The following is a 14756-nucleotide window of genomic DNA, read 5'->3' as shown; positions in this document are numbered from 1 at the left end:
TGGCTTATTCCAGATTTTTTTGGTGATAACTTTGGACATTTCTTAGTCGTCAATATTGCACGTTTGTCAGATGCAGACTTTGAGAATGCAGGTTCTAGAGTTTTAAGAATTACAAATAGAGAAGAGATGGCCATTAATGGTCCTGATTGGAGTGAGCACTTGAAGAGTGACTCATGATGGTCCATTGAAGTTTGATCATTTTTTTTAAAATAAAAAAATAACCTTTCTTTTTACCAATGTTCATTATTGGGAGAATGAAAGATAACAAACATTGATTAATATAATTATTACTTTGTTGGTGGTTGGAGACTTAAGATATATTCTTGAATCTATATATGCATATTTGTATTATGAGAATGCACTGCAGAATGAATACAATGTAATATTTCTCAGTTTTGTTATTTGTTTCTATATACCTTTAATTGATATTGTAGGGCATGTCCATTAGCATGGTATCTTTAAGATGCAGCTCTGTAAGGGACTTCTGCTCTGTAATTTGCAGTAGCAATTATCGTAATTCATCATGACAAGTACAAATTCTCTAATTTTCTCATGTTTACATTAACTGATGACCAATACCCCATGTGAAAAAGGGTTGGCCTTACAAATTAAAAATTATATACACAAATTATTAATATCCTATACTGTTGAGCCAAAGAAATTAACAATTCTAATTAAAAAATTTCCAGCCATACAATAAGGTTATGTAGGTCTACACGGTAGTACAATTTCAAGACATAATAATGGCATTATAACCAGGTAGTTGATGGACATTATATATGCTATATACAAAAATGTAAAGCAAGGTTTTTCTATTACAACAAATAAACATAGCTGACAAGAAAATATTGAGCCTTGCCATCGAAGAATGGCATTTCAAATTAAAAACCTGAAGGGTTATCTAATTCGTCCAGACGCTCTGAAATTGCTGAATTCCGGGTGATTTGCAGAGCATGAAAACCCTTCAAATTTTTAAGCCTCTCACATTCCGGCCATTCTATGTGCTTGACAGTTGCTGGCAAGGTTTCAATCTCCTCTAAAAGTTCATTTTTGCTAAGCTGAAGTATTTCAAGTCTAGGACAGCAGTGCTCATCAATTGAAATTCTAGTCACAAGTGTCTCGCTTAGATTTATCCCCATCAGCTTGCCTAGTGAAAAAGAAGATGGTGACCCAAAATCTAGTTCCCGCAGCGGGCAATCAGAAATCTTCAATGTCCGAAGGTCAGCTAGTTTCCTAAACCCTTGTGGTAAAGATCTCACTCCTGTAGACTCTATGCACAAATGTGCTAACAGTTTCAGATGCCCGAGAGTCTCAGGTAAACATTCCAAGGCAAAGCAATTGATAATACAAAGGCTCTTCAAGCTGGACAGATCTCCAAGAGATTCTGGCAAACTTTTCAATAACTGACTCCCAATTTTCAGCACTTCCAATTTTCTCAGTTGCCCAATGTTACTTGGTAACTCCTCTAAACTAGTGTCTTGAACTTGGAGCTCTTTCAAGCATGCTTGATCAGTGATTTGATAAGGTAATTTCTGCAATTTGAGGCATCCTGAAAGGTTCAGATTCTTAAGCTGTTTGATGTTTTCTAGAATGTCTCTCTGTATTGAAAGTCTCTTGCAACCAGATAAATCTAGATACTTGAGGTTTGTCAATTGCCGAAAAGAACCTGGCAATGTCCTCAACTGCTTGCAAGAACACAAATCCAGATGATCTAGGTTTCTTAAATCCCCGAATTGGGAAGGTAGTGAAGACAGCAATGTACAATGTCGTAGCTCCAGTTTCTCAAGTGATAGGAGATCACAAAATTCTTCTGGCAACCCTTTAATGCCAAACTCTTTACCAACATAACCTAACAATGCTATTTTTTTCAAGTGTTTCAGATATGATATTGACTTTGGAAACCTTTCAAAACTAGCACTCCAGGTACCACTAATAATCAGTTCTCTCAATTGCAGAGGAGCCTGCATTTGCAACCACAAACAAATTGAGTTAACAAAAAACATGACTGAAAATAAGAATTTAAAAAGTACGACAAAGGCAATTACTTACATGGGCATCATCTGTCCACAATTCTTGTAAGTTTAAAGCACCACTAAGTTCCAAGACTCTTAAATTTTCCAATGAAAGCCACAGGGGAAGAATTGTATGATTGAAATCTTTCCAGCGAAGCCAAATCAGGTCTCTTGATATTTTGCCAACTTCTTGGTTTAAAAAATCTCCACTACCAACAAAAAGATTTAATCTAAGCGAGCCAGGCTTGACTCTACAAATTCTTTCACTTGTTTTCATAATTATCTTCCTTTTCAAGGAGTAACAATAATTGCCAGTTGCGTCTATCATTCCTCGGATTCTTACTTTCTGCATAGAAGAAATTAAAAGTAAGAATAAGAGAACGTTGTTTGTGGATTCAAGTGTGTTCAAGTTTTTTGTATCAATGTTTTGGATAACACTCTGTAATCTATCATTGGGATGAAAAGAGCCAGAGGAATCATAAAATATGTGAAGTTGCAGATCCCTTTTATTTATACTGATTTTGCAACTTTACATCTTTTATGATTCCTTTGACTATCTTCATCCTGATGATGGATCATGAAGTGTGATCCAATGTTTTGATGCAAAAAATTTTGAGCGCTTGAATCCAGAAACAACATTCTCTTGATATTATGAGCTGTGGAAATCTCTTATTACTAAAAACAAGTATTCTAAAGCTATATAGCTGCCAAGAAGTCTGAAGCAAAAGGTTCCATTTCATGCTTATATTTTAATAAAGCCACAAAAGAAATCATTGATTTCACCTGGTGTGGCCTAATGAAGATAATCTGGTTTGGAAATACAAGACGGTATGGTGCCCGTCTGTTTGCAATTTCTCTTCCCAAATCCCTCAGATGGTCGTGCATTGTAATGCAATTGTTCTCATCCAGATCTACAAGGCACTTATTCACAAGCACTTCCAAACCTTGCAGGCCATTCCACCCTGAACCCCCCCATACTGCAATGGCTAAGCTCATTTCTTCTCCAATGAAGAAACATGCTATATCTAAGAACATCTCTTTTTCTTCTTCATTTAGTGCATCATAGCTTACTCTAAGCTTCCCTTTTACATCATTGCGTACAATTCTAAACATCTTTTGCAAATGACTGTTCCAATAATACAAATCAATCACTTCTTCATCATTGTCTACTTTGTCCTTCCCCTTTATATCCTTGTGCAATATTTTGACCCTGTTCTGTAATTGACCCTTCCAATAATACAAATCAAACTCGTCGTAGAATTGAGCCCCTAAGACTATGAGGGACAAAGGCAGTCCATCACAAGCAATTAAGAATTTCTCAACTAGATACTCCAATTCGGTTGACACTGGAGAGGGTTGTAGGAATGCGTGCCAACAAAAAAGCTGCTTTGAATGAGAATGACCCAGTGCTTTTATTTTGTAAATGGCTGTGATCTCCCAACTTCGAAGGACATTAACTTGGCGTGAAGTGACCACAATCAAACTACCCAATCCAAGATTGTTCTTCTCTGGTATTAGAGAATCTAATTGATCCGCATTATCCACATCATCAAGAACAATGAGCACCCGAACAGATCTCAAAATGCCGGCAAGAATTCTCTTCCCCTGTTCTATATTGTCAACTGATACACCTTGAACCCCAAGGTGCTCCATGAGTTTTTCTTGCATCTTATGCAATGCATTTTTTGCAGAAGCGTCTCTAATATCGAACAGAAAACTAGACTTTTCCATGATTGTGTATTTATTGTTATATAAATGCTTTGCAAGAGTGGTTTTGCCACAACCACCACTACCCGAGATTCCCACAATTTGCACCCGATGGCTGTCGGCAGATGGAAGTTGTGTTTCTAACTCTTCTAGAGCTTCATCAATACCCACTGGATGTTTGGCAACAACCAATGGTAACTTTTTAGTTATTTTCAAAGATCTATCAACAATACATTTGATCAGCCTCCTCTCATCTCTAGGAACACATACACAACAGATCAAACATCGATTAAAATGACGTAAAGGTGTTTCTTAAACTAAGAAATAAAAAAATGTTGGTTGACGAAAAAGCCAGAATTTATAGTACTCACCGATAGTTGTTAATGATGTGAGCGACCATAGAGGAAATGTTGTCGAGCTCACTCTTCCACTCCTGAAGCTTTTCTGAGGTATAACTTCGCTCGCATCTGTGCGAGGAAAATGTGTCACCATAGACCCCCTTAACAAATGGGACATCGAAAGGCTCAAAATGGTAGATAACAGGGACAATTTGGGTACCAGTTTTGAGCATAAACGAAAGCTTTTGCAAACACCAGGGTGATTCAGCATAATTCTGGAAAAATATGGCTATATGAAGCGAAGCACTGCGCATTGCTGTTTCTATTTCTCTAGGTAAGGGATCTCCCAAATCGAACTCTGCCGAATCAAGAAAAACCCTCAATCCCTTGCTACTGAGAATATTATGCAGAGTGGTGGCGAGTAGTGTGTATTTGGGATTGGGCCCAAAATGATTAATAAATACATCATAAGGTAGCTGTTTTATTGGCATTGCAGAAAAAGATGCAGATTGTGCAATTCCTTGAGAGGGATTGTCATCCTCATTCTCTGGCTGAGTGTTCATGCTAGACTTAGATGCCATCGAATTGGATTAAACTGATAACGGAGAAAGAAATATACCATACTATATAAAGCACGGTTTCTCGCCAAGGGAAAGGGCGGTCTTAAAAATTAGTTTGAAGGGCGCCTAAATATTTTTGTAGAGATAAATTGCTACATATTTTGGGCGACGTCTATACAGCCACGAAAATATACTTCCTTACGAAGGAGAGGACTTCGAATTTTTTTTGAAAAGTTAGAAAAAGCAATGTAAAGGAAGTGCATTTTCGTGGCTGTATAGCCACGGGCCATATTTTGAAGAGGATACGCAAATCGATAGCGATAGAGACAAAGAAGTCATAAACCCGTAGAGATTTGAGTGGGTGACAACCTTTCTTTGCGCAAGAAACTTCGCCGAAGAAATGACAAGCATTAGAGATAGACCCACTTTGTACAAGAAACTATACGTCAGGAATCCGTTGAAAATTATCACGATTATTGGATCCACCACTACGCAACTCAAATCAAGGCTCAACTAGCCTGGGCAATTGCATTTGTCTGATTATTGTTGATGGCGATTGGTTCTTCGAATTTCTTCGCACATTGTGACGAGTGAACAGTTTTGATGGAAACCATATCTTAATTGGACTATTTAAATCTTACATCTTAGCCGCACATTATACATATTGACCAGGGGCATGCTAATTTTGTATCTAGAACTCCTAATCTGTATGTCGAAATTTGTATCAGTTGTAAAGTGTGAAGTTGTCCAGAAGTTACATTTTCGAAACCTATTGTATTTTCTATAGCTGCTCACTAAAAAAAGTACTTATTCCAACAACCAAGAAAGTTAAAAAATGATCAACTATTAGTACATGTATGATTGATTATTAGTACTTGTGTTATCATTTTTTTTAGAGCTTTTTAGAAGTGATAATTAGAGGAGACCTATAATGATACTCTATCGACCATTGGACCCCCAATGAGTATTAGGTCTCTTCCCCTACAATCATAGAAATGGAAATTTATGACATCGAATGAGCACATCAAAGAATTGTTCAAATAGACTTTTTATAATATTTCCATATAAAATTGATTTATTTAACATAGAGTACTTGTCCTACCATTGTGTTATGTCCATATAAAATTCAATGTAAATCTCTTAAAAAAATGACAATCTTTCATTTTGCAGTAATAATAATAATAATAAAAGTGTATTGATAGAAGCAATAGTACATGAAATGGGCATATATATAATATGTATTTGTTTATGTAGGATTATGTGTGGAATCAAAAGTGTAATATTATTGTAGGTGGATATATAGATAATTTAAGTTAATCAATTACAAATATCAAAGATTTGACTCGTGCCTACGCTTCTATGGTGAATCTTGGAAGTATTCAGTTCACGTGCATGCACACCCCAACCTAATGCTTCTATGGTCAAAGTCTTCAATTAACGTGCATGCACATCTTTGAATAATTTCGACATATAATTTATTTTATTTGAATAACTGACAAACTCGACTCGAACGGGGATAATGTTTTTGCCTCCGCGCCTAATCTTTTGGGTTAGCTTGTTCTATAGTATTACAATTACAATGGCTAGTTTGTTCCGTAGTAATTAAATGTGTATGTTGTGCAGTCTGGGTTGATCCTATGGCAAATAATTTGTGTTTAAAAAAAATTACAAACTCAAATCTCACAGTAAGTTGTTGCATGTAGTACAATTAAATATCTTAGAAATACGAAATAGTTCTATATTATCAGAACCATCCGTAGAAAAGAAAAATCAATAGGCTAAACTATAGAAGTCCTTAACCGTCCTTTCCTTCCTATCCAGGAAAGCCCCTTTTTTTCTCAAATTCCATTTCTTGCATTTCCATTTGACTCCATGGCAGCTGCTTCCTCTTCAACAGGCCGACCTCAGAATGCATTCCATGAAATCGTGAAGCCCTCTGCTTCATCCTTAACGGCAGTGCAGAAGGAGCCCTTTGAAGTTTTTATCAATCATCGTGGACCTGATGTGAAATTGACTCTGGCCAGTTCCATATACCATGTTCTTGATCTCCTTGGAATCAAAGTCTTTCTGGACAGAGAAGAGCTTGATTTGGGTGATGTTATACCAAAAGCACTTGAAGATGTAATGCGCAGTGCTCTAATTCATATTGCCATATTTTCAAAAAACTATGCGGGATCGCCTTGGTGTTTGGCAGAGCTGTCGCTGATGCTAGAAACAGGGGCCCCAATTATTCCTGTGTTCTATGATGTCAACCCAGTTGATCTCAAATTGTTGGCTAGGGGAGTGTATGCCAACGCCTTTATCAAGTATGAAAGAAACGGTAGATATCAGTCAGAGACGCTTGAAAAGTGGAAAGGGGCACTCCATAAAGTTTCCTATCTTTCCGGCTATGAATTCAAGAGTAATGGGTACGTACCAAATGTTCTTGTTCATAATCTCTCTCATTTTGTATGAGGAGAAGCGCGTTTTTTAATGTAAAAATGAGTTTTTTTTTATAAAAGCATGAGTTAGAATTAAAGGTGTTCTAAAAGTGCAGTTTTTGCATCTGAATATGAACGTGGATACAAAAAAATATATTTTTAATTTAGATTTTGCATGAGTTTGTAATAATTATATTAATTGCATGTTCAATTTTATGATCTCAAGAATTTGTCAACTGTTTTTAAAACTTTCATGTGTTGAGGTTTTCGTATTGTATTCTTGTCTCTGATATTTCTGATGAACTGATCCTTGATCACGCAATTAAATATTTTTATAATTTTGTTAAATGATAAAAAGATTTATTTGTACGATCTCTGTTTTTCTATTTCTTCACTAATCAGATGCATCTTTATTTTGTTGTTTTCAAAGATTACTCTTTTCCAAAATCGTTATGATATTTGTCTGCGTTTGCAATGGCCAGTGATGAAGGGATTCTCTTAAAAGGAATTGTGAAACGCGTACAGCAGGAGATAAAGAATTTGAAAGTACCATTCGAGGTAGCTACTTATCCAGTTGGATTGGCTGATCCCGTACGAGAGTTTGAACTTGTCAGATCTGGTCGAGGTTATCGAGATGTAGAGATCGTGGGAATTGTGGGCATGGGCGGCTGCGGAAAGACTACACTTGCCAGAGAGTTATATAACAGAAAATTCTCAGCCTTCGAAAACTGTAGCTTTCTATCCAACGTAAGAGAGGACGGGTTTCATGAGATGCAGAAAAAACTCTTGGAGGACTTGGCACATCTCAGAAATTTACCATTCAAGGATGTCAGCCAAGGCAAATCTATTTTATCTGGGCGTTTAAGATCCCTTCGCGTGCTCATAGTTTTGGATGATGTTGACCACGTGAATCAACTGAATGCTTTGTTGCCAGAGAAGGGCAGAAGTTTGGGATCAGGTAGTTTGATCATTATTACTACACGCGATTCAGCCGTGCTAAGATCGTGGGGCATTTCATGTATATACAAAATGAGAACGCTGGATCCATCTCATTCCAAGGAACTATTTTGTTGGCATGCTTTCTTCGAACCTGCTCCCCCTGAGGCCTTTGAAGATCTTGTTAATATGTTTGTAAAAGCCTGTAATGGACTGCCCTTGTCTCTTAAGGTCATTGCAGAAATGCTCTATGGAAAGTCTGAGGACTATTGGAACTCTAATCTGAAGAAAATCTCCAGATTATTGCCTAGAGAGATCAATAAGAGGCTGAGACTTAGTTATGATGCACTAGACAATGAAGAGAAAAATATATTTTTGGATGTAGCTTGTTTCTTCATTGGCGAAAAGAAAACATTGGCCATTGCAGTATGGGATGCAGCTGAGTGGAGTGGTCGGCAGAGCTTGGAAAACCTTGTGAACAAGTGTCTTGTTGAGGTCGACAAGCAGAAACGCTTAAGAATGCATAATCATCTTCGAGATTTGGGGAGGGAAATTGCAATTGAGTGTTCACCCCTTCGTCTGTGGTCCCCCAAGCAGATTGACAATATTACTAGAGATACAGAGGTGAGATTGTCATTTTTTCTATGGATTATTTGCTTGTATTGCTTTAAGATCAGTATATATGTTCGGTTGTGAAGTTCGTCTCTTTGGTTCCAGCTGACTCTTTTACTTTCTGCTGTCTTCGGACTCTTCATTTTGCTTGAGTTTTCAAATAGAAAATCAGTAATTGACAAATTCTATTGAATAATGCTTGCCAATGGATTACATTTATAGATTTAACCAATTTCTAGATGACGAAGGATTTAAAATCTGCAATTTGACTTGCTGTGGAAATATCTCCTTCTTATTACTTGATGAGTTTAAAGGGTTTTCTAATGAATGGTTCATAAGGCACAACACTTGGTGAAGGTTTTTCAAATGGGGTTGCAAACAGAGTGGGTTTAATCATCGAGGAAACTCTGCAATTAAGCACACTTGAGCTGGAGTAGTACTGGGATGGGTGCCCTCCTGGAAAGTCGTGGTGCTTCACCTCTATAATGCATCACCTAGATCCATTGAGTGCTAAGTGTTCCATTTATTCTCATGAGAGATGAATTCATGTGTGAATCACTACTTATGAAACATAGGTCAATGAGTTTGACTCAAAAACTACATGATTAAATTGTAATAACAATGATGAAGGATACTCACACAAACTGAATAAAGATTCTATAACCAATCGACATCTAATGAATATGTATATATTTCTAGATAATCAAGAAATGTATTTTCTACGGCACCTAATTTGTTGTTTTGTTCTTTATTTGAGCATTGTCCTCATCTTTTTCGTCCTCATGACCTATGTCTTGTCGCATCTTTGGTTTTTGTCTTTCCATAAAACTAGGTTTTAGAGTACTGTTTCGTTTTTACTGACTTATTATAAGCACTCTGAGATTTTGCAGCTTACCCTTAATCAATACAACTCTGAAGGAATGTAGGTTTACCACAAATCGTAACACAAAGTAGTTTTTAGTTGATCACAAACCTAGCACACAAATGGTTTCAGATGACCTGAACCATCATGATTGGAAAAAACTAATTTACGAACTTTGGGTGCTGCTTCTTTTGCATCTGCATTAATTGATTATTGCATTCATGTAAAAAACAGTCCATCTATCGAGATATGTGGATTTCATCTGCTATACTCACTGATTCTGTAGGATTCCTTCTGACATGCTAACTGAAGCCACTTTCATGCAGTTTATACACACATGAATATGCATTTGAGTTCTTTCACCATGCTAAGGCTAGTTGCTTACAAGGGTCAAACTCATTGTGCTAACATTTTTGCTGGTGTAGTACATCGTATGAAAGTCTTTTAAAAAATCTAAAATCTCCTTAGAATAATTTCTAAACACATCTAACATCTAACTCTTCCTGGATTCTTCTTTTGTTGGCCAGAGATAGGTGACTTTTCTTGCAGCCAAAGCTCTTTCTCATACTTTAAAACGAACGCTTTTCACAAACGCATCTATTGGAGACATGGAAGATCGCACTCTTCTAATCTTTTGCTCTTATATTAAAATAGAAAATCATTATATTGCTTGTGAATGGATAACGTTTATAGAAGAAATCTGATTTAACAGATTCCTAAAATAATGGATCTAAGATCCACATGGTGAAAAATATGAACGAACTGAATAAGAATTTTATATCAAATCGACGATTCTGAGATTATTCTAACATTCTCAATTAATATATAAATTTGTCCTCACTGAAAATTTTCATGTATTGACTGCAAATTAATACAAAGAATTTAACTCTAGCCAAAATTTATGAACCGGTGGTCTTTATTTTTCTGTTTAATTTTTAATTTTCTGCAGTTTTGTATTACTCTGTTCTGCTATGCTTTTCTTAACATATTTATTCTCATTTTCCCTGTTGAAATTGCACTCAGCAAAGAACTTTGATCCGGGGAATAATGGCAGCAACAACTCAATTTGTTGCATGTTCTGCTTGTGACGAGTTCCCGAAATGCTGCGATCCTTACCCGCCGCCTTTTAAAGAATGCATGGATCTTATGTGCTCTTCAAACGTAGGATTTAACCGCGTTAGATCAAGGATTCTATTACAACTTCTCGTAGTCGCCGGAAACCATTTCACCTCAGACTTCGCCGAACTATCAAAGGACCTGGTGTGGCTACGTTGGTTTGATTTTCAGCATTCAAATCTTCCGTCCTGGCTTTCATTAACAAATTTAAGGGTTTTAGAGCTTTATGGCGCATCTAGATTACAAGAATTGTGGGAAAATAACGAGTGTGTAAGTAAAACATCTTGCTTTATCGTTTTTCAAATAAACCTTCCATTTCGTAGCTAACTTGGATTATAATTATGCGCAGCCTCCACAAGAGTTAAGAGAGATGATTGTTACTGCCACTGAAGGCAACATTTTCCACAGTTTTCCTAGTGAAGTTTCAGGTCTGGAACATTTGACAAAGCTAGCGTTGATTTCTTATCATGGAGAAGAATTTCGCTTTACACGACTGCCGGATAAGTTGTGTGATCTCCTATCACTTGAGCACCTGGAACTACGCCATTGCAAATTACTGTCATCCCTGCCCACCCGTTTTGGGAAATTGAGTAAGCTGCGTTATCTAGATATGGGATTTTGCGAGATGTTAAAGAGGCTGCCAGATTCTTTTAAGCAGCTCGTAAACCTGGAACATCTAGATTTTTCAGGCTGCAAGAAGCTTGTCCCCACGGAAGACATGCTTGTAAACATGAGAAAATTGGAGAATTTGTACTTGTCAGGATGCCCTAAATTTCAAGAATTGCCCCTGCAAATTACAGAGCAGAAGTCCCTCACAGAGCTGCATCTGAAAAATACAATGCTAATGAGTTTACCAGCCAGTATTGATCGCTTAAGCAAATTGGAAGCGCTGTTGATTGGAAGCCCGCATTTGACAGGCTTGCCAACCTATCTTGGCAATTTGACAAGGTTGATTCGTCTCAAAATTACAGGATGCATTAAGTTGGAATCTTTGCCCGAATCGGTAGAGCGTCTCAGGCTTTTAGAATATTTGAGCATAAAATTCTCTGGAGTGAGGATATTGCCAGGAGGATTTAGGCAACTCACAAGCCTAAAAACTCTGAAAATTTTTGATTGCCCTATTTCCGAGCTAGATCTTGGGACGGAGTCTTCTTCTTCACTGGCTAAACTCAAGGTAATACATCTGAAAGCAACCGATGTGAAGAGATTATCAATTTCCCAAGATTGCTGTCCCAATCTTGAAACTCTTCAGCTTGAGCTGAATTGCCGTTTAATGGAGTTGGAAATCCTCACAACATCAATCAAGACGGTGAAAGTGTATGAATGCAAAGCGTTGCGCAACATAAACTGTATACCAGGCATGCTAAACCTTGAAAATTTCGAAATAACTGGATGCCCGGAATTAGGTCCAGATCCAGTTACAGCCACAGCCGCCAGGAGGTTGCCCATATTGAATCACTCCACAGGTAGCTTCAGTTACCTCCAAACTATTTGGAATAGAGTGTCCAGAAGGCTTCTCTCCGGCTAAAAACGGAATTTTGTTGCATTGAAGTTTTGTTTGTCTATTCATATTCTGATCAAGGACTCGTCTCTTTAATAATTAGCATCATTGTTGTCTTCCATTTATGTAGTAAAAAGTAGTGATTGAATTTTCTTATTTCTATGAGGTTAAAATTATAAAGTTCAAAACTTAAAGCAATATCATGATTGACATATAAAATATCATAATGAAATTCTCAGTATAAATTATTCATAATCCTTTCTTTCGGGTCTTATTTCATTAGCAAACACTTTAAATTCATTTATAGACAATCAAATGTAAGATTGGATGTAACTATGTATATTAACAAATATAAGAGCAGATATAGCTCTAGAGAACCAAAAACATTGTAAATAACAAAAACAAGACCCTAAATACTTGTAGAAAACTAAATATAATGCTTATTGTTATAAATTATTTAATTTATTAATATTTTTTTGTTACATTAGGAGCAGGCTTAGCATTAATCAATAAAGAGTACATATACACCTTTAAAAAAAAAGGGCTAATGATTGTGGGTTTACACATCAACTTCGGTTCAAATCTCACCTGGTTACCACAAACCCTTTGTGGTAGAATGGCTCTTGACCAACGCCTTGGACGTGACTTCATTTAGCATGGTGAGAGACACCACAATGGCTCATCACAACATCAATGGCCTTTCAACAGATGGGAGCCTTTGGAGAATGGTTGAAAAACTCCACAAAACCCTAGACATCTTGGACCCAAGAAGGATTGGCCAAATAGAGGTAGGGAGAGATTTATGTATCATCTTATAACACTTAGAACCCAGTCAACAACCCTTGGGAGGATCGGCTATGTCAACATGTGTTTGCAGAAACCATTCAACTTTAAAATGGTGGAACAAAATTTTGGAGGCAAAAAATCTCCTACTTAGCAGGTCAAAGTTGCAAACAAACCCCTCACATCATCCATTCCATAGTAGTTAAGGTACTAATAGAAAATAATGAATAGAATGGTTTTGTGAATGACCTTCGACAAAAGGGTTTATTCCTGAAATGGAGTGGTCCATGGCCAACTTGAAAAATATAAGTGATTGGTGTGAAGCTCAATGGGGGAAGGGCAAAACTATCAAAACTCTCCTCAATAATGTTTACTTGGTAATTTGGGATGATAACATTGCCAAAACCCGAATGCAAGAAAATGAGCCTTGTACAATGGATGGGAAAGGATTTTATGTCAAAGATTGGACTCCAAATTTCAATCCCAAAAAAGAGAGAATGGACGCAATGCCCATTTGAGTATTCCTCATAATTACTGGATTGAAAACACCCTTCATGTGATTAGCAATGAACTTGGGATCATTGTAAAAATGGACTAATTGGTGGAGACAAGATTTTAGTATGTGTGCTAGAATTTGTATTCTTTGGATGACCATATATCCTCTCTTAGAAATGGTGGAACTGATCATTGGTGATGGAATTTGGAAACAATTTGTGGAGGTGGAGGAATCCTTGCAGTCATGTCACCATTGCAAAGAGGGTGTACACCATTTGGGTGAATGCCCTACAAAAGCAAAAGGGAAAGGACTTCACTATGATTTTCTTCAACAATTTATCTATGATTTTCTTCAACAATTTATAGTTGAAGGAGGCATGACTTGGAAAGAGGGCCTTGATTTTACGCAACTCATGATAACCCCTTCCTCTCTTTCTCTCAGAAGGGTCTAAAGGATTTCAATACAAATTGCCTTGATGATTTGTTGCTTTCGGATAAGTGGCAATTTTTTTAAAATGACTGTTGATTTTAGGAGTTTTTCAAATTCTTCTAAGAAAATTGCTTGTTCACGACCCCTCTTCTATTTGTGGACCCACCTTTAGAGGATGACATGGTATTTGCTAAGCATCTTTCCTATAACTTTTAGGACTCGTGGATTTCTCTCTCATCTTTGAGATGCTCAAAATCACTAGATTCCTCTCTAAAGACACCTTATTCTACTTCAAGTCTAGTGGATCCTCTTAGTCTCTCTCTTTGTGTTGTTGCCCTCCGCTTTGCAAATGATATGTGTGAAGTCAAATCAAGATCCTCTACTAAGCTAAAGTTTTCCATAGTGGGTAGTCCTTTCTTGTGGCCTCATACGTCTAATGATACTCTTGACAAACCTTTCCATCTTCAAAGGCATCTCCATCTCATTGGAGTGCAACTTGACAAGGCCTTTTCAGATACATTGGATAAGGATCAAAGCGTTAGTGAAGATATTGAATACACTATGGATGGGGATTGGGATGACGAAGACTCACTATGCCTAGACACTTTATCTGGCCTTCTAAGGAAGAGACAGATCTCACAAACCTCCTCTAAGAAAGACAAATGCAAAGGGGGAGAAAAGAAAAAGTGTGATGAAAACAATCACAACCCAGTTGGAAGTAGCTAGTTGCACTTTAGGTCAAATTAAATTGAGATCGGGAAAGGAGAATCCCCTCTTCTCCTGAGGACAATGAAGATCCTTTGTTGGAATGTCAAGGGTTGCATTGCTTTTGAAAAAGTTTGTTTGTCAAATGATATATTGATCATTGATCAAACTTGTCTATTGATTATTCTTTTACAAGAGTTAAAGTTGAGTGGCTAGGAGCTAGAGGTGTTTACAAGGCATTTTTCTTAATTAGCAATGTTCTTTTGTTGAGGCTTAGAG

General features: G+C 37.0%; 2 protein-coding genes across 2 annotated transcripts; one reads left to right on the top strand and one right to left on the bottom strand.

Annotated features, from left to right (window-relative positions):
* Positions 1-723: 723 nt before the first annotated feature.
* LOC149537841 (disease resistance protein Roq1-like) lies at positions 724-4767 on the bottom strand. Its single transcript, XM_089799232.1, has 4 exons — positions 4091-4767; positions 2796-3975; positions 2050-2358; positions 724-1961 (listed from the first exon to the last, which is right to left on the bottom strand). The coding sequence occupies exons 1-4, from the start codon at positions 4636-4638 to the stop codon at positions 882-884; spliced, it is 3117 nt and encodes a 1038-aa protein (XP_089655358.1). The 5' UTR covers positions 4639-4767; the 3' UTR covers positions 724-881.
* Positions 4768-6365: 1598 nt separating this feature from the next.
* On the top strand, positions 6366-12185 carry LOC149537840 (disease resistance protein Roq1-like). Its single transcript, XM_089799231.1, has 4 exons — positions 6366-7025; positions 7520-8597; positions 10471-10833; positions 10913-12185. The coding sequence occupies exons 1-4, from the start codon at positions 6490-6492 to the stop codon at positions 12089-12091; spliced, it is 3156 nt and encodes a 1051-aa protein (XP_089655357.1). The 5' UTR covers positions 6366-6489; the 3' UTR covers positions 12092-12185.
* Positions 12186-14756: the final 2571 nt, after the last annotated feature.

The sequence above is a fragment of the Cupressus sempervirens genome, chromosome 9, assembly GCF_028749045.1.
Source record: "Cupressus sempervirens isolate cs-2001-9-10 chromosome 9, ASM2874904v1, whole genome shotgun sequence".
NCBI classification, from domain to species: Eukaryota; Viridiplantae; Streptophyta; class Pinopsida; order Cupressales; family Cupressaceae; genus Cupressus; species Cupressus sempervirens.
The sequence above is the reverse complement of the archived record's forward strand: the minus strand, read 5'-3'. Positions and strand labels throughout refer to the sequence as shown.